This window comes from Girardinichthys multiradiatus, chromosome 1, assembly GCF_021462225.1.
Source record: "Girardinichthys multiradiatus isolate DD_20200921_A chromosome 1, DD_fGirMul_XY1, whole genome shotgun sequence".
Lineage (NCBI taxonomy): Eukaryota > Metazoa > Chordata > Actinopteri > Cyprinodontiformes > Goodeidae > Girardinichthys > Girardinichthys multiradiatus.
The window spans coordinates 9571394-9592608 of record NC_061794.1 but is presented as its reverse complement, the minus strand read 5'-3'; the positions used below and the strand labels follow the sequence as shown (position 1 = coordinate 9592608).

Here is a 21215-nt window from a genome sequence, read left to right as displayed (position 1 = left end):
TTTATGCTTCATTGGCCCTGATCAGTGAACAGCTGGCTGAAGCTTAAAAATCTGATCTTTTATTTTATCAGTGAATGCACCATACAGTGGAAATTGTCACTGCCAAAGAAGAATTAAAGTTTGGTATTTTTTTAGTAACTGTAAGCGGTTTTAAGTAAACTGGAAAGGAAGCTGTACTATTATAAAGGCCTGTTGGCTTCAACTCTCTACTTAAACAGGGATAACAGTGGATATTAGCAGAAACCAGGAAGCTGAATGTTTTACAGTAAAGTTGGTCTGTTTGCAGAAATGTTAGCAGGTTTTTGGAAAGCTCACAGTTAAAGTAAGGGTGTACTAACTTTACAGTGAATACACACAGAATCCGGTTAGCTGTTAACAGAAGATGCTAAAACAGTTTAACATGTCAACAATGTAATCATTTTGTGTTTGTTTTGAAATAAGAGTGAAGTTAACTGCAGAGCTGTGTAACACTGACTGCTCGCTATTTAACAAAAACACTGGAGCTAATGTAAGTAATTATATATCGATCACAATAGAACTGTTTCTTAAAGCCTCTGTACAGTTAGAAGGAATGATCTAAAAAAAACAAATGACAGTAAATCTGAAATATTGTAACCTGTAAACTTGGGCTGTTTTTGAGAAAGAAGACTCACAGGATCGGTGATCAGAAATTGGTCACAAAATCTTTGATCAGTGCATCTCAAAATAATTCATTTGAAGCTCAATTTATGCCAAATAAATAATTTAAAAAGACTTCTGAGAAATCCAATAATGTGATTTTAACATTTGAGTCAGAAACATGAAATCTTCACGCCTGCAGAGCATTTTATCCAAACACTGACCCAGACACATCTTATAGGCAGGTTCAGCCTAAGGAACACTTCAGTCCTGGTCTGTGGACCGTTATCTCAGACCTCACCTGCAGCCATAAATGTGGCTGCAGTTCTGCAAAAATCATTATGTATCAAACTCTGGCATCTGCATAAAACTTTCTGAGCTGCATTTAAAAAGTCATTTTCACTTGTTTTATTGTGACACAGATGGACTCAGGCAGTTTTTAGTCTTTCAATCTGACCTGGGCATACGATTATTTATGAAGCTGCCATATTTTTAATAGCCATATTGATTTTGCTCCAGACAAGGGTCTCCTAGCTTAACACGGATCACCACCTTTTAATGACAGATTGGTTTTTAGTCAAATGGGAAAAAAAAAAAACTCACTGGTTTTATAGGCACATCAGAGTGGAGCAATAGGAAATTCAAACCAGATTGGAAAATTTGGAATTCAGTGGAGGGGCACAGCAGAGAGGAAGGATAGGGAACCACAGTGGAAACTAAATGAGACACAGTGACAACCTGAGTGGATGGTTATTAAAGGCCCTGTCAGCTGTGCTGGGACTGGCTGTGCAACATTAGTGGTTGCATTGACTTCTATACTCAGAGGATCTCTGCATGCATCACCTCACAGCCAAACCGCTCCATCTCAGGACCCTTTTTTTTTTCAAGCTTGCCTCCACTTGTGCTTTAGAGCAATTTTCCAAACTGAACCTCCACAGATACAGTACCTTATTTACACCCAAACCTCAATGCACTTAATTGCAGAATGGAAGAAAAATTATGCAGCTGTTTACTCCGATACACCTAAACAAAATCCAGGGCAAACAACTGCCTTCAGAAGTCACTGAATTTTGGTGTCATTAGTTCCCTGCAGGAGTTGATGACTGCCTGAGGCTGTTTGTGCATGAATGTCAAAATCTATGTTTCTGAAGAGCTTTGTGCAACTTGTCCGGTTGCAAAGGTACAATAAAAACTGAGCTTTTATCAAGGTACCTTGTTTCTCTGCATCATAGTGCTGGTGCTCTTCTAAATGTTGCAGTTTTTTAAATTTTGTTTCTCAGGAGAAACTGGAAGTTCTACATGTTTCAGCACCATCAACTTCAACATCAATATTCCTTAGAATTGGAGCCAAGTGTTTTCCAAAGCATTAGCGATAATTTTAGACCTCTCTTTTGCCTTCCAGACAACAGACGGTTTCAGTTCATTCCGCGATTGCAATTTAAATCAAGTTGGGGCAAAAAAAAGGAAATGCTTGAGTTGGGTCATCATTGCAGGGTACATCAGTTCAAAGCAGTCACTCCTTTGAGCTCTCCTCTTGTGGTTATGTTTGTTGGACAGGAGTATTTGCAACTCAAATGTCTTTTTATCCAGTTTAAATGCTAATTGCAGGTTTAAGGCTGTTTTATTTTAGTGACAGTCGTCTAAAGCTGCTTGAGTATTGAGAGGAATAATGATTTAAACAGATCTGGATTAACACTTTAAATTCAAAAAGACCTTGAGAGGACAAAGCGTACAATGCCTTGTAAAAGTATTTACACATTTTATGCGATGGACTATCACCAATTTTTCCATAATTGTAAAGAAGAAAGGGTATACGTGTTCGTATAAGTGTTCGGTTTCCTCTTTCATCTTTTTAATAACATTCAAGTTTGTCTACACTTTGCTTTCTGGGTGGGACTTTTCTACCAACATTCAATTTGGCATCTTTGAGCAAACTAAAACGGTTTTGAACATCCATGACTGAAATCAGCAGGTAGCATTTATACTGGCATGTAATGTGATAAAAGAACTCAGTTCTATTACTATGCCGTTATTTACTATTCAGCAAAGACTAGGACTCTGGAGTTTATTGTGCTGTTCAGATTCCGACATGCAGCCCAGATGGTACTGCTTGTTTCTCTAAGTTTAACTCAACACGTTTTAAGACAGGATTGATTTTAAATGCATTAGTCCTGTTAGGGCAGAAATAAAACAAGGTAAAGAATATGGAAGAGTGGAATCACAAGAAAGGACTGATCAGTTTACCATTAATAACAGGTGTGAAGACTGCCATCCCCTTAAAGTTGGGGTCACTCACTGTCTTGTCCAGTATAAGGCCTCCAAAACTGAAAAATAACAGAGAATGACTGAGAAATCAGAAATATTTCAATATATTCTGTAACTGGTGGATAGTCTTTATATTAAATCACTCTGCAAAACTTCATTTTTCAGAAATTCGATTTTTTTTACCATTCAAATAATAAAATAAGAAATAAAATCCAGTCTATATAAAGTATTGCATCTTTCTCATTTGTCTCATGTTTTCCAATGACATTTTTTATGCATCATGGCGCCTCCTACTGTCCACCGTCCTGGGTCAAAAGCCATGTCCCCCAAATCAAGGCTTAAACAGTATTTTAACGTTTTTTTAAAGGTTTTTGGTGCTTAAGGTTACTTACAGTAGGTCTGCTCTAGGACTGATTCAGACAAATAAAGGGTTCTGAGAGCCAGTTTTGGGCGGACAAATAACAGAAAACATAGCAAAGAGCTTATGTTTAGACATTTTTACCAGCAGCCTGTCACAAAAACACAATCTGTTCCCTTCGTTTTAATTGAATCTATGTAAAATACTCAACATAACCCAATTTAATAGAACATGATATTTGCATCAACAAAGTGATTCCCGAAAAGCTTTTAACTGAAACCCTAGCATACAGATAAAGATCAAATGAAGAATGATGCATCTGTCAGATTGTTGTTTTGATTTCTAATAGTTTCTTTTTAGGACTGATGTCATCCTTTGTCCTACAGTTGTCTACTTTTCTCATTTTTAGGAGCACTCAGCACAATAAATGTTAAAAGCAACTATTTAGAGAAACTGCTGATCAGGATTTACAAGAAAGCCTGGTTTCTTGGAAGCAAATCATGTGTAAAGTGAAGGAAGGATGTTAATACTTTTGCACAGTACTGTACATTGCCATTTACAAGTATGAAATAAATCTGCTGAGAAAGCAACATTTTAGTCCATACCTGCTAATGGACATGGCTACTATAACAGGCTGCCAGCCTGAGCGGAGAACCTCTCTGATCTGTGGACTTTTTCGGGCCAACACCACCCACAGTGGGATCAGAGCCAGGAAAACCAGGCACACCAAAGGAGATAGGTACCAGATTTCTGTGAGAGGTAATTCAAACATAAGAAAAATAAAACATGTGCAGAGCTAATATCTATGGTAGCATCAGGTCATGAGAAGGTTTTCAGGCTACTGTTATCAGCATGTGGATCAGTGCAGTTCCAATGTGTTATGGCCAAATACAGTCAATTATACTTTTTCCTTCCACTGAACTTTCTAACATGCTTGGATGCAGCACTCTGCGAACAGCCAGATTCCTCGGCATGAGTGATTGTGGTTTTTCCTTCATGCTTATGGTGTCAGTCACTGTTTGCTGGCCAACTATCAACTCAGCAGTATTCCCTCCTAATTTGTAGGCAATAACATGGTCATAATAGATAATTTAGTTATAACTATTTTAGTACTTTTACTGAAATTAAATTGATGTTTTTTATCAGCTGTGCACCATAATCAACAAAATTCACTGATCTAAATGCTTAAAATATGCCAGACTCTGCATATTAAATCTGTATAACATACAGGTTTAACTATTTGAACTGAATTTTTGATGATGTTTTAATTCATTGAGATGCAGTTGTAACACACAACTCAATCTATAACTGAAGCTCAGAGCAGTTAAGAGCAACCTGGAAAAAAGCAGTTGAACAGTACCATCATGTTTCTGTATGAAATTGGACCTCATTTTTGCTGCCATCTTGTGGTCTGATCTGAAAAAAGCCCAATCCAACATTGAAGCATGTTGACCTCTGAATCAGTTCTGCCGTGTTTCTCACCTATGTACTCGTAGAGTGTGCTGCTGACCCCAGCCAGCAGGGACAGTGTGATTAGATCCCCCAGGCTGGCAGCAATGGGCGTGGCCACATTGTCTGGGTTGATTCCCACCTTCCTGGAGCCTATGATCACTCCGATCATCACCAGGCCTACAAGGGGGGGGGGGGTTAGGGGGGTAAATAAGATTTACATAAAGCACAGAAAAGTGGGGAAACCTTTTTACAGGTTAATAGCACAACAAAATGGTAAAAAGGTACATGTCAGCTAGTATCTACAAAGAATGTTTTGCATCAATGAGCCACAAGGAGGGACTGCTTGCTGGGTGGGTAGTAAAAGAAACTTTTTAAAATCATAAATGACATTTAGAGGCAGGCTACCATAGAACATAAAGAAAGAGGCTTTTCTGCTCTAAGTTAAAGCTTGAAAATAACACGCAGTAATAGATAATGTAGAAATTACATGTTGGAACAACATGCATAGATGCAGGAAACAAAGTCTGGGTGATGCTCTTAATGAAATCTTTTATGTAGCATAATCTCACATTCAACCTTTAATTTGAGTGACATTTATTCAATAGGAGAAAAAAAAAAAACATCTTAGGTATTATTATTTTTTACTAAATCAGTGGCGGCCCAATTGTTGGCTCCTCCAACAATCATACTAGAAAAAAAAAAGAGAAACATTGTTTTTTTTTAAATCTAGGAAGCTCTGATTAGTAATACCTCTCTGTTGCCATCGGGTCTAAATATGATGTGACACAGAGACCCAATGTGTTCTTCTGCTAGATACAGTGAGCAGTTCTGCTCACTGTATCTGGTCAAAAGATGTCTAAAGCTCACTGTTAAAAAACTGCAGCAAAGAGCAGCATCTCGGTCACCAGATCTGAAGAACAACCATTAGGTACTGTCCACATGAAACTCTACCAGGACTTTAACTCTGTCCTTTAGTCAGATAAGACTATGATTGAGTTTTTGGTATCAAAAACTCCAGGTGACTTTGATATGAATAAGCATCCAATGTCCGCTGTTAGGTATGGCAGATGACCTGTGATGCTGTGGGCCTGTTTCTCTTGCAAAGAGGCTTGTTAGAGTGCATGGCATCATGTTTGAAGAAGCAGGAGATTCTAAAAAGGAATCTGGTGCTACCAGTAAACTGAAAATGGGTGGGAAAACCTGTGGGATGAGCATTCAGGTGCATTCAGCAAAAAAAGGAAAATTTAAAACGTTTTTTTACTTTAAATGGTACAAATGAAGGCTGCACGGTAGCGCAGTTGGCAGCACTGTTGCCTTGCAGCAAGAAGATCCAAAAAAAAAGGTCCTGGGTTCGACTCCCAGCTTGGGGTCTTTCTGGAGTTTGCATGTTCTCTCCGTGCATGCGTGGGTTCTCACCAGGTACTCTGGATTCCTCCCACAGTCCAACGACATGCCTGTTAGGTTGATTGGTCTCTCTAAATTGCCCTTAGGGGACCTTAGGTGTGTGTATGGTTGTTTGTGTGTTGCCCTGCAATGGATTGGTGACCTGTCCAGGGTGGACCCCGCCTCCTGCCCATAGACTGCTGAAGATAGGCACCAGCTTCTTCACGACCCACTATGGAAGAAGCGCTAGAAAATGACTGACTGACTGGTACAAATGAAGATAGGGCTACATATAACCAGATGTTCCAGCTATTATTTTATGATGCATCCCATCTCTTTCTGTCAGTTAAGACTAGAAAAGCTTGGTTACTGCATAGAACCAGCAGAGGGAGCCCTTGTAACAGATGACCTCCCCACAAAAAACATCAAAAACATTCTGCACTAATTCTTGTACTCTTGTCCTTCTACTGTATACCCTGCCATACATTTTATTAAGCTCTTACCTGCTAATTCCACTTTTATTTCTAACATTTATACCACATAATAATAATGCGAATTAAAGTTTTATGAATTTTACAATTAGACGTAAACTTTGAACATAAAAACACCTCCAAAAAAAAATAATTGTAGATTTCAATCATTGGCCAGTTGATCTGTGCTACAATAGTTATAATTAACCCTGTCAATACAGTGAGAACTATGATTTCGATATACGTATTGCAATTATCAATCAATTAATAAACAGAATCTGTAAAGATTTAGTTTGTTTGCCGTTATTGTCAACACCTTACTCTAAAACCTGGTTACTACAGGAAGGTCACAATGACCCCTGTGGCTCTTATAGTTATAGATAAAGCTTTACATGGCTATACCTCTTTCATTTATTGTCAACAAACTTTTACAAAATCAAAGAGATGTTAAATAAACCAAATGTATGAAAATGTATGAGACACAGGAGGTTTAGTTTAAGAGAGTTACAAAGGGTTGAAAATTCCCAGGGTAAATCTGTCCACCATGGCAGTTCTAGTGTTTATTAGTGAAAATAATTGCCTGTAATCTCAGAATAGAATGCAAGAGCAACATTGTGAACAACTCCCACCTTTGAGGAGCAGTGAATGCAGCAGAATTTACCTGAACAGATCACTAATTTAAATGTCATCAAACCCTAAAGCACAATGACGGAACTTGGCTTCTTCTGAGGTTTTCAGCTGCTCTAACATTCAGACACCCAAGGGTGAGATTTCTTACAAACATGGAATTTCAGCCAAAGCTGAAGTGAGCCCACCATGCCCCCTTCCAATACATACCCAAGGACAGAGCAGCAACGAAGGCAGTGGTAATGCTGCTGGCGCACAGGACGGCTGCCTGATCCAGTTCTACACCTCCCCTGGAGATTGCACCTAAACAGATGGCTGCCACTGCCGCCAGGAATCCCACCACTGTGGCCTGAACCTGCAGAATGACACCATGAATACAGAACACAACATTTTTCACATAGCTAAAAAACATGCGTGTACTTGTCGTCTGATCGAAGTGTTCAGAGCTTATGTAGCACCACATCGACAAACCTCCACCTCTACCTGCAGTGTGAATGCAGACGTTGTTACCTGAATAAGAGCCAGGTTGCTGCACACCATGGTCCATTGTTTGTCCGGGTCATCCATTTGGCCCGTGTTGGCCTACAACAGAGAAGCAGCATCAAAATATATTTTATTGTGAATCAAATTATTCTTTTTTAACCTCGTGTCACATTTAAAAGGATCGTCTGTCGTTCTGGTGGGAGTGTAAACACAGACATAGTCAGAACCTTCCTGTTTACTACTTAAAGCAGCAAAGAACTGTGCCTTGGTCTCACTGGAGGGACAACAGCAGCACCGAGGTACTCAGTTGGGGATTTCCGCCCACACCCAGATCAGCCTAATACTTCCAGGGCAATCAACTGATTTCAGAAGTCACCTGCCGAGTAAACCGAGTCCACCAGTTTCACCTTGATCTCAGTATAAATGCAGCTGATCTGTTCCTGGCCTTAGAGGTTTGTTAGAGAACATTATTAAACAGAAAGCATCGCAAAGACCAAGGAACACAGCAGACAGGTCAGGGAGAAAGTCGTGGTTTAAAGCAGGGTTAGGGTATAAAACAATCCCAAGCTTTCAACATCTCACAGAGCTCTATTCACTTTATTATCTGAAAATCTAAAGACCACAATGCATCTGCAAACTTATGAACACATGATCATCCACATAAACTGACAGGCAGGACAAGGAGTGAATCATTCAGTGAAGTTGCCAAGAGGCCCATGGTAACTCAGGATGAGCTGTAGAGATGAACAGCTCAGGTGGAAGAATCTTTGGACAACTATTAGTCGGGCATTGCACCAATCTGGCTTGAGCTGAACTTCTTGGACTACAGGCACAACACTGTGTGTGACAAAAACTAACACTGCATGTTTCCCTGAACACACCATCTCAACAATGAAACTTGGCAGTGGCAATATTATGATGTGGGGATGTTTTCCTTTAAGAGGGACAAGGAGGCTAGAGTTGATGGGAAGATGTATGAAGCTAAATATGGGGTGATCATAGAAGAAAATCTGTTAGAGGCTGTCAAAGACTTGAGACTGAGCAGAGGTTCACCTTCCAGCAGCACAACGACCCTGAGCATGCAACCAGAATGGTCACAGCATATTCATGTGTTAAAATGGCCCAGTTAAAGTCCAGACATAAATCCAACTGACAATCTGTTTTTCACATATCCTCTCAATTCAATCTCACTGAGCTTAAACTATTTTGCAAAGAAGAGATCATTTGAAATTTCAGGTTGTAGATCTGTAAAGCTGACATTCCCAAAAGACTTGCAGCTGGACCTGCTGAGAAAGGTGTTTCTAGAAAATATTGACTCATAGGGGGGAGGCTGATACATACCACAGGTTTTAATTGTTTATACTTTTATCTTGAAATCCATCATTTTCCTTTCACTTCACAATTACGAACTAATTTGTGTTGACCAATCACATAAAGTCTTTCTACACTACATTCAAATTTGAGGTTGGAAAAGGACAAAATGCAGAAAAATTCAAGAAACTGTATTGTGTTGAATCTAATCATTAGGGTTTATTAGGAGGGAGGGAGTGTTGCCTCCTTGCAATTTGAAGAAAATTGATTGGTTCTTACAGCGGTGGAAAGCCGAGCAGCCAGGGTCATCTCCAGGTTTCCTTTGAGCCCAACGAGAGCAGGAATCAAGATGAAAACCTCAGTTATCACCTTAAACACCTCCCAGTGCTGAAACACACATTCACATAGGAAATTAGATATCACGCACAAAGTTACAGAGCAGACAGCAACACACACAGAAAAAAAAAAAAAAACATATTTATGCTCATCAGAGACATCTAAACCTACTCACATGTAGCCTCTGACCCCCTCCCTCTTACTGATCCAGTTACATAAGACAGTCTATAACATATTCTAAACTAACCCAGCAGCCAACTTTTCACAAACCCACACCACTAAGGTTCAGTGGGTTTTTGAGTATTATAATGCAGATTTAGCATGAGTGACGCTCATGCGGGCAGATTCAAGGTCTTTAAATAATGCATAAGAGCAGGATAGCATGAATAAATGAGGCAAGGGAGAAAGTCAGACACAGGAATAAGGAAAACACCCCGGAAATAATGATGTATGAAAACAATGATGGCAGAGCAAGACCAACACAGGAACCACATTGAATATAAAATGCATTATAGGCCATCTGGAGGATTATTTTGTTTGGATATGATAAAAAATGATATAATTTGTCCAGAAAACTTGCAAATGCTGCTAATGGTCTTTTGTAAAGCAAGGCCTTAAACAATCATATTTCTGCAGAGATTGTGGATGACCTGAAACTAAAAGGAGAACAGTGTGCGGCTGTTTGAATATACTAAATGGTCCAATACAGAAGGAAACCAAGCTCAACTAAAATTGAAACTTCTCTACTGAGATGATAAAAGCTTTTACAAGAGCTGCAAAAAATACACTGAAATACATAAGACTTTAATGGGATTTAATAGCAAGTATGAAACGATTTTACATAGGACATGGATTTTGACTAGGGATGCAATGAATACAGTATTTCCCTAATTATATTATAATAAACCCCTTTAAGCTACAGATGGTTTAAATTAACCCTATATGCTCCTATTAGCACTGAGAGAAGAAATGCAACATAGTTTGAAATAGTTTAAAATAGTGGTCATTAGGTAAAAGCTGCAATTTCCATTAAATATTCCCTTTTACAAGTTGAAGAAAAAATCAAATATGACCCAAAACATTTGTTTGGCATCACCGTGAGCAACCCATCCCAACAGTGAAACATGGTAGTGGCAGAATGATGCTGTGGGTATGCCTTTCCACAGCAGGGCCAGGGATGTGGGTCAGAGTTGATAGGAAGATGGATGGAGGGCAATTCTGGAAGAAAACCTGCCGCTGGAAAAGACTTCAGACATGCGGAGGAGGTTCACCTTCCAGCAGGACAACGACCTTAACCCAGAGGTGGATAGGAACTAGTTTACATTTACTCTTTTTTTAATGTACTTCTAGGAGTGGTTTTACTGCACTACACTTTTTGGTTCTGCGTGAGTAATATTATTCGGAGGTATTGCGACTCTTACTTGAGTAAATTTTCTGGCTACTCCGCCCACGACTTTTCATTTTACTGAATGACAGTAAATTTACTGAATTGTCCCTGGAAGAACTTTGCATTGTTCTAAAATATATAAATTACCTACTGGTTTCAGAACCTTTATGTTGTTAAAAATGATCTGGAAATGTCTGTCTCTTCTGCCCAAATGTGTTATTTTGTGACGATGCAATTTATTTTTTACAAACGTTTTATGTTATTATTTAAAGTACCAGAACCTGTAAATCATTTTATATTTTATATCTTATCTCCTTAACAGTACTACTCAAATACTCAGTGCTTGAGTAGGCTTTTTACTTTTCACCAAATGGTTATTTATTCTTACTTGCGAATTGTTTTTGATGATTATATGTCGAAGTAACACTACTCTTAGTTGAGTACAACTGTTGGCTACTGTACACAACTCTGCCATAAACATACAGTCGGAGCTACAAAGGAATGGTTTGGATCATTGCATATCCATGTCTTAAAATGCCCTATTCAAAGTCCAGAGCTAAATCCAATAAGGAATCTGTTTCAAGAGTGGAAAATCGCTCTTCATAGATGATCTTCACCCAATCTGACTGAAATGAAAAAAGAAATTTTGGACACGCAAAGCTGGTAAAAAGAGGATCCAGGTTTGAATGTAACAACAGCTGGTTCCACAAAGTAATTACCTAAAGGAGCTGAATACATATATTTATATTTTTATTTGCAAAACATTTGGAAAATATGATTCATTTTAATTCCACTTCACAATTAAGCCCTACTTTGTGTTGGTCTATCATGTAAAATCTCTCCCAAAATATGTTAAAGTTTAGCTATAACCTGACAACATGGGTATATATAAACTGAATTGAATTGAACGTTATGACAAGCTTGGGTCTTGTGTGAACATGCATCAATAATCACTTTGTATCTAAAGGTTCTCACATTTAAGGGATCTGTTGCCTAAAATACTGCAGCAGAAACAACATAGTCAGAAACAATGGGAGACGTTCAGCAGCAGTAAACACGGCTTCAGGGCATCAAACCACAAGGATAAACAGAAGACTGTTGCAAAGTTATGTGTCATGAATCCTCTTCTGGTTGACACAGAGCCATTAGTATGGAGGAGAAAAGACGAGAGCTAAGAAGAATCTTCCTCATATAATACATGTTTGGGTTCATTCTCTTCCAAACAAGTGAGTGTCCACAAAACTTGACCATGAGTTATTAGTTGGATCAAAATGTCCTTCAAGAACAATTTCTTCCTACAGTTTGGTGATGATCTGTACATTTTCCACAGAGGCAAAAGTGATAAAGACCTGACTAAGAGATCAGATCACTACAATGTTGAACCTTGGACAAGAAACTCTCCGGATCCCCCTCAAATTCATTTAGAACCTGTGGTCATTTCTCAAAAATTACGTTGGGAGCAACAGAAAGCTCTAATAAGACAGCAATTTGTCACTAAAAGTTAGGATTTGGCCTAACGGTGATTATCCACCATGTCAGAATGATTTTAAGAAACCTTGAAGAAGGTACTATAGAGTAAATAATGACTCACTAATGTGACATACAGGGGTTGGACAATGAAACTGAAACACCTGTCATTTTAGTGTGGGAGGTTTCATGGCTAAATTGGACCAGCCTGGTAGCCAGTCTTTGATTGCACATTGCACCAGTAAGAGCAGAGTGTGAAAGTTCAATTAGCAGGGTAAGAACAGTTTTGCTCAAAATATTGAAATGCACACAACATTATGGTTGACATACCAGAGTTCAAAAGAGGACAAATTGTTGGTGCACGTCTTGCTGGCGCATCTGTGACCAAGACAGCAAGTATTTGTGATGTATCAAGAGCCACGGTATCCAGGGTAATGTCAGCATACCACCAAGAAGGACGAACCACATCCAACAGGATTAACTGTGGACGCAAGAGGAAGCTGTCTGAAAGGGATGTTTGGGTGCTAACCTTTATTGTATCCAAAAAACATAAAACCACGGCTGCCCAAATCACGGCAGAATTAAATGTGCACCTCAACTCTCCTGTTTCCACCAGAACTGTCCGTCTGGAGCTCCACAGGGTCAGTAGACACGACCGGGCTGCTATAGCCAAACCTTTGGTCACTCATGCCAATGCCAAACGTCGGTTTCAATGTTGCAAGGAGCGCAAATCTTGGGCTGTGGACAATGTGAAACATGTATTGTTCTCTGATGAGTCCACCTTTACTGTTTTCCCCACATCCGGGAGAGTTACGGTGTGGAGAAGCCCCAAAGAAGCGTACCACCCACACTGTTGCATGCCCAGAGTGAAGCATGGGGGTGGATCAGTGATGGTTTGGGCTGCCATATCATGGCATTCTCTTGGCCCAATACTTGTGCTAGATGGGCGCGTCACTGCCAAGGACTACCGAACCATTCTTGAGGACCATGTGCATCCAATGGTTCAAATATAGTATCCTGAAGGCGGTGCCGTGTATCAGGATGACAATGCACCAATACACACAGCAAGACTGGTGAAAGATTGGTTTGATGAACATGAAAGTGAAGTTGAACATCTCCCATGGCCTGCACAGTCACCAGATCTAAATATTATTGAGCCACTTTGGGGTGTTTTGGAGGAGCGAGTCAGGAAACGTTTTCCTCCACCAGTATCACGTAGTGACCTGGTCACTATCCTGCAACAAGAATGGCTTAAAATCCCTCTGACCACTGTGTAGGACTTGTATATGTCATTCCCAAGACGAATTGATGCTGTATTGGCCACCAAAGGAGGCCCTACACCATACTAATACATTATTGTGGTTTAAACCAGGTGTTTCAGTTTCATTGTCTAACCCCTGTATTGTTAATAAGAAAATTAAACAATATTTTATTTCTCCTTCAGTATACCCCCTAAGTCTTAATCTGCCAAAAAGAAATTAGTCTAGCTTGATCAATTCTACTTTTTGGATTTCTAGTATGACAACAAATAGTTGTCAGTTTAGGAACACCAAATAATCCTGTGACGTTGAAAAAAAAGGGATAAACCCTAATATGGTGTGGAGCCGTACTTTTAGTATTCTATATGCAGCTGTGCGTGTTTATACACATTCTGGTCAGTTTCTAGAATGCTGAGTCTGTCGGCTGTCACACACAGACACATCTTGGGACGTGGTCCACTTCTGCTGATATTCAACGACAATGCACAAGAGGCAGGGTGAGTTTCAATCAAAATATCTTTGATGGAAAAATTCATGTCAAAAGAAGCACTGGTTTGCAACACACACTGGTGGTTTCAGACGAACGTCAATATATACCCCCCACCATCCCCAAATGCCACTAGACTTCCCTGAGTCGAGGCAAAGATGGATGGTGCTTAATTCAGGGATATTCTTGAGCAAAACCTGTCGGTCTTCCTGTGATTTGAGACTGGGAGGGAGATTCACCTTTCAGCAGGACAATGACCCGAAGCATACTGCTAAACCAACACTCGAGTGGTTTAAGGTGAAACATTTAAATGTGTTGGAATGACCTAGTCAAAGTTCAGGCCTCCATCTAATTGAGAATCTGTGGTTACAACATGAAGGAGCTGAAGCAGTTAAAAAATGTATGAAAATTCCAGTGGCAAGATGTGGAAAGCTCATAGAGACTTATCCAAAGAGACTTGTAGCTGTAATTGCCACAAAAGTGGCTCTACTGACTTTACGGGGGGTGAACAGTTATGCACGCTGAATTTTTCTGTTACTTAGTCCTATTTGCTGTTTGTTGTAGGCATGTTCTATAAATGAAATGGTGGAAACTGTCATATAATCTGTTTTAATTGCAGGTTGTGAGGCAACAAAACATGACAAAGGTCAAGGGGAGTGAATACTTTTGCAAGGCACTATATAAATAAGTAAGGCTAAGCTTTCATTTTAGTGTAGTTCCAATGTGTAGTAGAAGCATCAGAAGACCGTCATACAGCATCCCAGTTCATCTGTCCACTGTGCCCTACGCTTCTTCTTAGCTTATCTTCAAACATTATATTTAAACAAAACATTTAACTAACCATCACTCTCTGAGGCTCCATATTCTCTCACACACATCTAAGATCTGATTTAGGGAGGTGGATGTTATTCAACATTTCATCTCTGGATCAAAGCTGATTACAACAGCTGATCCTCCATGTGGCCTGTCTGCTTTAAAGAAACTTCCTTACACCTCTGCTAAAAAAACAACTAATCAACCATTTCACCTACTGCAGTGGTTCTCCAACTTTTTTAGTATTTTAGTGCTAAAGATGCTGTTACACTGTTTTCTGTGTAGGCGTGTATGCTGGCGTATTAAAAAACAAGTTATGTGGTTTTAAACCTAAAGAAACAAAGGACATTTTACAGAGCATCAAGTCCTTAACCTTCTTTAAAGTGTGTGTATCACTTTTGAGCTGTTCCTGTTATTAACAGTGTGTGATATATGCACTATTGCCACTGATATACAGAGAACAATGGCATGCGTTTCACAGTGCACTGCTGCGTCATGACTGGGTAATTACTTTTCTTTTTCTTGTTCATTTTTGTATTTTTTTTATATTAAAAGATCATCTGACCATGTAGCTATTTCATTATAAAGCTTAATGAGCGCCCCCAGGTGGTCAAATAATTGTTAGCCAAATTTATCGAAAAGTAAGAATCCACCAAACTGGGATGAGTAAAGTGTTTCCACAGTGTTTGGTGCATGAGAGTAAGTGATGTTACGATTTGCTCATTGCTGCAATATTTGAGTCATAAGGGTGTCAACAGGGCTGCAGTTGTGCTCATGTACAGATTATACTGAGTGTGAGAGCTCTGGCTTTTTCAATTTCTAGCTGATGATCAAATATGTCTGGAAGAGTGTGAAATGGAATTATGTCTTCCAACCCCACTGAAACAGAAGATGGATAGAGTGGTGGGGATATAGGATTTCCAAGTATTATCTAACTGACAGCAATGTAGTAGAGAACTGAAATAAGCTGACTAAAGCTTCTTTCTCCTTCTGTGCCCCAATAGATCTGGAAATAGAGGCCCTTTCAGGTAACTTACATGCATTACTGATCTGCTCCAACTCATACAGCCTCCAAAGGACAGAAATTCCAAAGTACTGATGATAACATCAGAGTTACCTGCTTTTAGACCTACTTCTTGAAACTCAACGTTCACACAGCTTCAGCTGAAAACACACTCCCTGTTAATCTAGCAGCAAAAAATGGCAAATATCGGCAAAACTTTTTGACCAGCCAATGAATTGGCCAATCTCACAACACTTTTTCTTTTATTACTTCTGCTTTACATGATACCTCATAGTTAAAGTTGTTTGACAATCTTTGGAGCATTATGCCTTCTGGGTAACTATATTTTGGTAAGTAATAAACCAAAATAATCAGATATAATACATTTAGCCTTTGTTTGTCTTATTCTATGATATAAATGGATTACTGTTTACTGCAGAGGTGGAAATGCCAACCCCATTTATATATGCCAGCTCAATAACTTTTATTGTAGGCTTATCAGCTATAGAAAGCAACGGAACCTTTCTTGTTTAAGTTTGTTTTACTATTAATGTTAGCCCAACAAAAAATTACATCCAGCTGCCTTTAAGCACCTTAGCTTGTATGTTGTAGTGTAGCAAATACAGTTATTATTGGAATATTTTGATGGTATTCTGTGCATTTAATAATATGTTTCCTACAAGAAGAAAATACATCTTAAGTTTTTTCATACTTGCATAAGGTCCATTAGGATCCCAGCAGAGACCATTCCAAGTCCTGATATCAGGTATGGGACCATAACCTGAGCCGCGATGAGCCATGAGCTCTCTGGCAGGAAACCATGTTCAGACCGCGTTAGCTTCCATGTCACGCCACGCAGCTTCTTGTCCTGGTAGCGTAGCTCCAGCTCTAGACGAGTTACCACCATGATGACAGGGGGGTCACTTTAAATTAAGATATCTCATATTGAGAGATATTTCAGCCAAAACATAAGTAGTATTCACTTTCTGTATGTCCAAATAATCTTGGATAGGGTCAGTGGCCCCAAAGAAGTCAATAGAGTGAATACTGAAGTGGAAGCCAATCAATCATGTTGTCCTTCATCTAAAGTAGGTCAAGGGCAACTTGTTTTGAGTAGCCAATATTGTTGTTGAACTTGATTAAAAGAAAAAGGATTGTTCCTTGCCAAGAAGAAATTAATAACCTCTTTTAATTTGCCTTTAAAAACCGCTCTGATGAGAGCAATTAGCTTCAACTGCGTTTTCAGACACTTATGTTTCTATTTTTTCCAATCAGTGCCACTTTTTCGTCAGGTAAAATCAAAGTCAGAGGCTTTAAACCTAGATTTAGGGCATGAAGCGAGGAATTCTTGTCCACGCAGTGAGTCAGCAGTAATGACGTATCTATCTGTCAGCCCCACTCGGGAACACATTCATTAACACCATTTCTGATTTATAGGTCACGATGTCCAACAAGCCACAGTACTGAATGTTAATGTTTCAATCTTTGATTAAAAGGTAAATTTACTCCAACATTTCAGATAGAGACTGCTGAGATGATCTGTCCAGCTGTCGACCAGGTCTGATTGAGCTCCTGTTGCTCCAAGATCAGTTTGATTAACTTCACAGGGGAGTTTGAGTGCAGTCCTAAATCCTTCTGATCCAGTCTGAAACACATTTGACCTTCATCTTTAAGGCACAACTGCATCCCGCAAGTGACGGCAATCTGTAATTATCAGCTCAGTTACTCTATTGGAGGAAGATGAGGAATATTCCAAAAGGTCTTAAGAGTTAAAATAAGCAGAAAGCTCTTATGCTTTTTTCTTTCCAGTCTGTTGTATTATTTGGCAGGCTCAAAATGAGGGTCAAAAGGAGCTCTGTAAAGTCAATGAAAGATCCGGTGAGAGGATTGAGAAGCCGGCTTCAGGCAGACAGAAGTGTCTCCTTCCTCCTGTCAGCATCTGCGTAGTCCTGCTCAGTCATGACGTAGCAGGGAAAGAGGCAGGGCAGTCTGCGCGGCGAAAATTCAGGAGGGAAATGACTGGCTTTCCTTTCGCTCTCCTTCTCCTTCTTACTGCGTGTCTGCCTCCCATCCTCCCTCCTTCTCGCCATGTGACATCCCCCTCTCTACGTCAGAAGGCCTCCTTGCATTATTCCCTCTCTCATTCACCTTGCTCTGTATTGTGACTCATTCTTTCTCCTTATCCGATTCTTCCATCTCTACCTCGTGTCCACCTGCTTACACAGTGATCTTGGAACGCACTGTGTCTCGGTCCATGTGACACCTCAGGACTGAGCAAACACGCTCACCGTACAGCAAACCCCTGACCTAATTTCAACAACTCAGCAGAACTAAAACTGATTCCTGAAGCAATTTTCAAGTCAAAGCAGCACTGAAATAATCACTCTGGCACATTGTCTATGCTTATTTATTTGTAATAGACTTTGATAATAAACTGTATCAAAATGATTGAGTAGCTAAGTTTTTTTTTCTTATGATCACTAATAATTAATCAGTGCAGGACCTTCTAGTCTTTCTATTCCTTTCCAGTACAAGAAATTACCACTTAAAAATAGAATACACACCTAATGTTCTTTCATGGATTTAAAAGCATAAAAAGCATGGGATCGACACCAAGTGAAATTCTATTTTTAACTCCATTCTGCATTAGAGTCTGCATTAGTTCAAACTGAACCATGGTTTTGAGTAGTTTCTAGAGGGAGAACATTTTCGGTTGCTCAAAGTTTGGACAACGACTGGATATGAGTAGACCAAGAAAGAAGCTGAACCAGTCAACAAGAGAAGCAGGAAGATTGAACAGTTTTTAATTCAACGATTTAGAACATGGGCACATAAATATTGTGTGGTAATTAGTAGAGGTATAAGATACTACCAGGTCATGAGACAATACACGATATTACTTTACGCAACATTTTCTGGGAAACTAAGAATCCATATCTAAAGGTTGGAAAAACATATTTTTCTTAAAGAGAAATCAGAATCAGACTCAATCGCACAGTGATCGCCACTGAAAGGTCAAAGCTTTACAAAAACTAGAAATCCAAAGTCAGTGGATCTGTATTAGTAGCAATAGGGATTTATGAGAACATTGTCTAGTTCATAAAAATAATGACCCAAAGTTTGATTTAACAGAATCCATAAGGACTCGGTTCCTGGATTATCGAAACATGGATGGCCTCACAGGCATCAAACCCAGCAAGTTCAAATGAAAACGAATCATTTTTAAGTTTTAGTTTTCTAGCTCACAAAGGGAAATACCGTGCAAACAGAATTTTAAAGAGCACCATGCTATCACCCTAAATATACTGTTGGGTTGTGGGAAAAAAGAGCTACTGGTCACTTTTCTTATACATATGCAATTAAACCACACTAATGGACAAAGTATTTGGCCATCCAACACTCTCGGACTGCAAGGACCTCTTGACAACACTTAATTGGTTTGGTTTGTTGAAGCAAAGCATTTATTGCTTACTGGCATCTGGGAGGCTTTCCAGCTAACAACAATTTTAAAGTTCATTTCAGCACAACGGTTTACACAAGACTTTACGCTCTTATTAACTAGACGTAAAGATGATGTGATGTCAAGTGGTCTATTAAATCCAACGGACGTTTTTATGATGTCTTTATAGCAACAACAATTACCGTCTATGTCAGCTATGTCATGCTGCCTCAGTTTGAAAAAAATGGGAGAAAAACAGCAAAAAACATCAAATCGCCAAAGTAAACCCCCAGAGTTAAAAATGAATGTAGGATGCCATCGGAGGGTGCATGTATGACCACAGAACTGAGATTAGCAAAATCTGACTCAGAATCCTAACTGGTTAGAGTAGTGTGTGTCATTTTTTTTACTTTAAGTCCAATTGGCACAGGTCCTTTAATGTCCGCAACGCTCTGGCAGAGAGCCAACAGCCAAAGTCGTGACTAATCAGCTTCCATCTATGCAGGAAGATAATATATACCGTACACTGCAGGCTAGAAGGCTTATTGATGAGCAACAGATGCAGAGGGTGGAATAAGCTACGTGAAGACAAACTAGGATTTATCGGTGTAGGATAGACAGAGAAAAACAGAGGATGCAGCACATCGTAGAGCAGACAGCAGTGTGTCGGATTTCTTACAGCCCAGCTGGCTGCAGACCAAACATCACGAGGCGAAAGATAAAGACATGACAAGCCCACACACACACACACATGCTTAAACACAATCTACACAGACTACTAATGAAAATAGACAGACATTTATTTCTAGTATACTGTAAAGGGGTTCATTAGAGGTTGAGGTTGGAAGACATTAAGATAGCAGACAGTAGATAGCAGATAGATACTGCAATAAGGATATTGGTGGTGATTTATCCTCATTCTTCTGTCTTTTCTCATCATCACAATTTCATTATCATTTTAACGAGCTTTGTCCACACCACCACTTTAATCTCTATTGATTATTTGGTTAAATCCATCCAGTTGTCCATATATACTTAACACAAAAAGTATTGAAATTTGTGTCTGATATTTTTGTTTCCTATAACAATGTTTTTTGGCAATAAATCTTGGAAACCCTGTTTATTTCCCCTCAAATGGTGCCTAATTTGTAAGAGAAATGCATGTGTGGGTTGAGCAGCTGAGTTTAATATATGGGTTACACCTGAAGTACAACAATAGGTTTGGTTTGGCTATGAATAATAAGTGCCAAGGACAATTATTAACAAAGTTAGTAATTTGAATCGAAATTACCAAGTCAGGGCACCACCTGTTTATCAAGAATTAATAGCCAAACAGCTGTCAGATATTGTTTTATGAATACCTGCCTGGTGAGGTGTGGTATTATAGAACAATATATAAAAAAGTGAATTCAGGCACTGCCGTTCTCGAACAGCAAGCACTACACACATATACAGAGTAAAAACAAATAACTTCTCTCTAAAATATAGGAATTTATTAACAAAATACTTTAGCTTCAAGTTAAAATACTTTAGTCAACAAACTATTTAACTAGGATAGTAACATTAACTAAACTAAGTAAAAATTAAAAGAATAAGGAAATCTGATAAACTACAGGAAAATAACAGTTAAAAGAACAAATAGGAATACATTGAAGGCACTAACCAATAGAATGATGTAGTGTTATCACCGTTCAGTCTGAATATGTATGCTTAAGAACCAAGGTTTGTTTTGAGGACCTGGGAAATCAGGCCAAATTAGGTCCGAAAGCTAACAAAGAACAACAGTTGCTAAGTGTTCAAACAACCAGTTCACAGCATGGAAAAGAAAACATTATTTTAATAAAACAATGTTTCAAAAAGGAATTGGCTTAATTAGAAATCATTAAAATTTTGGACAATTAATTCTTAATGTTAAGTTAGCTAGTCATCACAATGGCTTAATGGACTTATGACTACCAAGATGGTGATATAAAACGAATATAGACACAATTTGGTCAACGGACGGCAGGCGTGAAGATGTCACATCTGGAAATTGACGACTCAGCTAACAACAAAGA

At 39.1% G+C, this 21215-nt stretch overlaps 1 protein-coding gene across 3 annotated transcripts in view; it reads right to left on the bottom strand.

Moving 5' to 3' along the window:
- LOC124856977 (solute carrier family 41 member 3-like) overlaps positions 1-21215 on the bottom strand; it is a 48931-nt gene that overhangs the window by 15299 nt on the left and 12417 nt on the right. For 2 of the 3 annotated variants that reach the window (XM_047348028.1, XM_047348111.1), the window contains 6 exons: positions 9247-9354; positions 7684-7755; positions 7384-7528; positions 4724-4870; positions 3847-3991; positions 2863-2942 (listed from right to left, as the gene is read on the bottom strand). In XM_047348028.1, coding sequence (XP_047203984.1) covers positions 2863-2942; positions 3847-3991; positions 4724-4870; positions 7384-7528; positions 7684-7755; positions 9247-9354 — 697 coding nt within the window. Of the gene's footprint in view, positions 1-2862; positions 2943-3846; positions 3992-4723; positions 4871-7383; positions 7529-7683; positions 7756-9246; positions 9355-16431; positions 16718-21215 lie in introns of those variants that run through there. The other variant, XM_047348191.1, reaches the window with a different exon arrangement.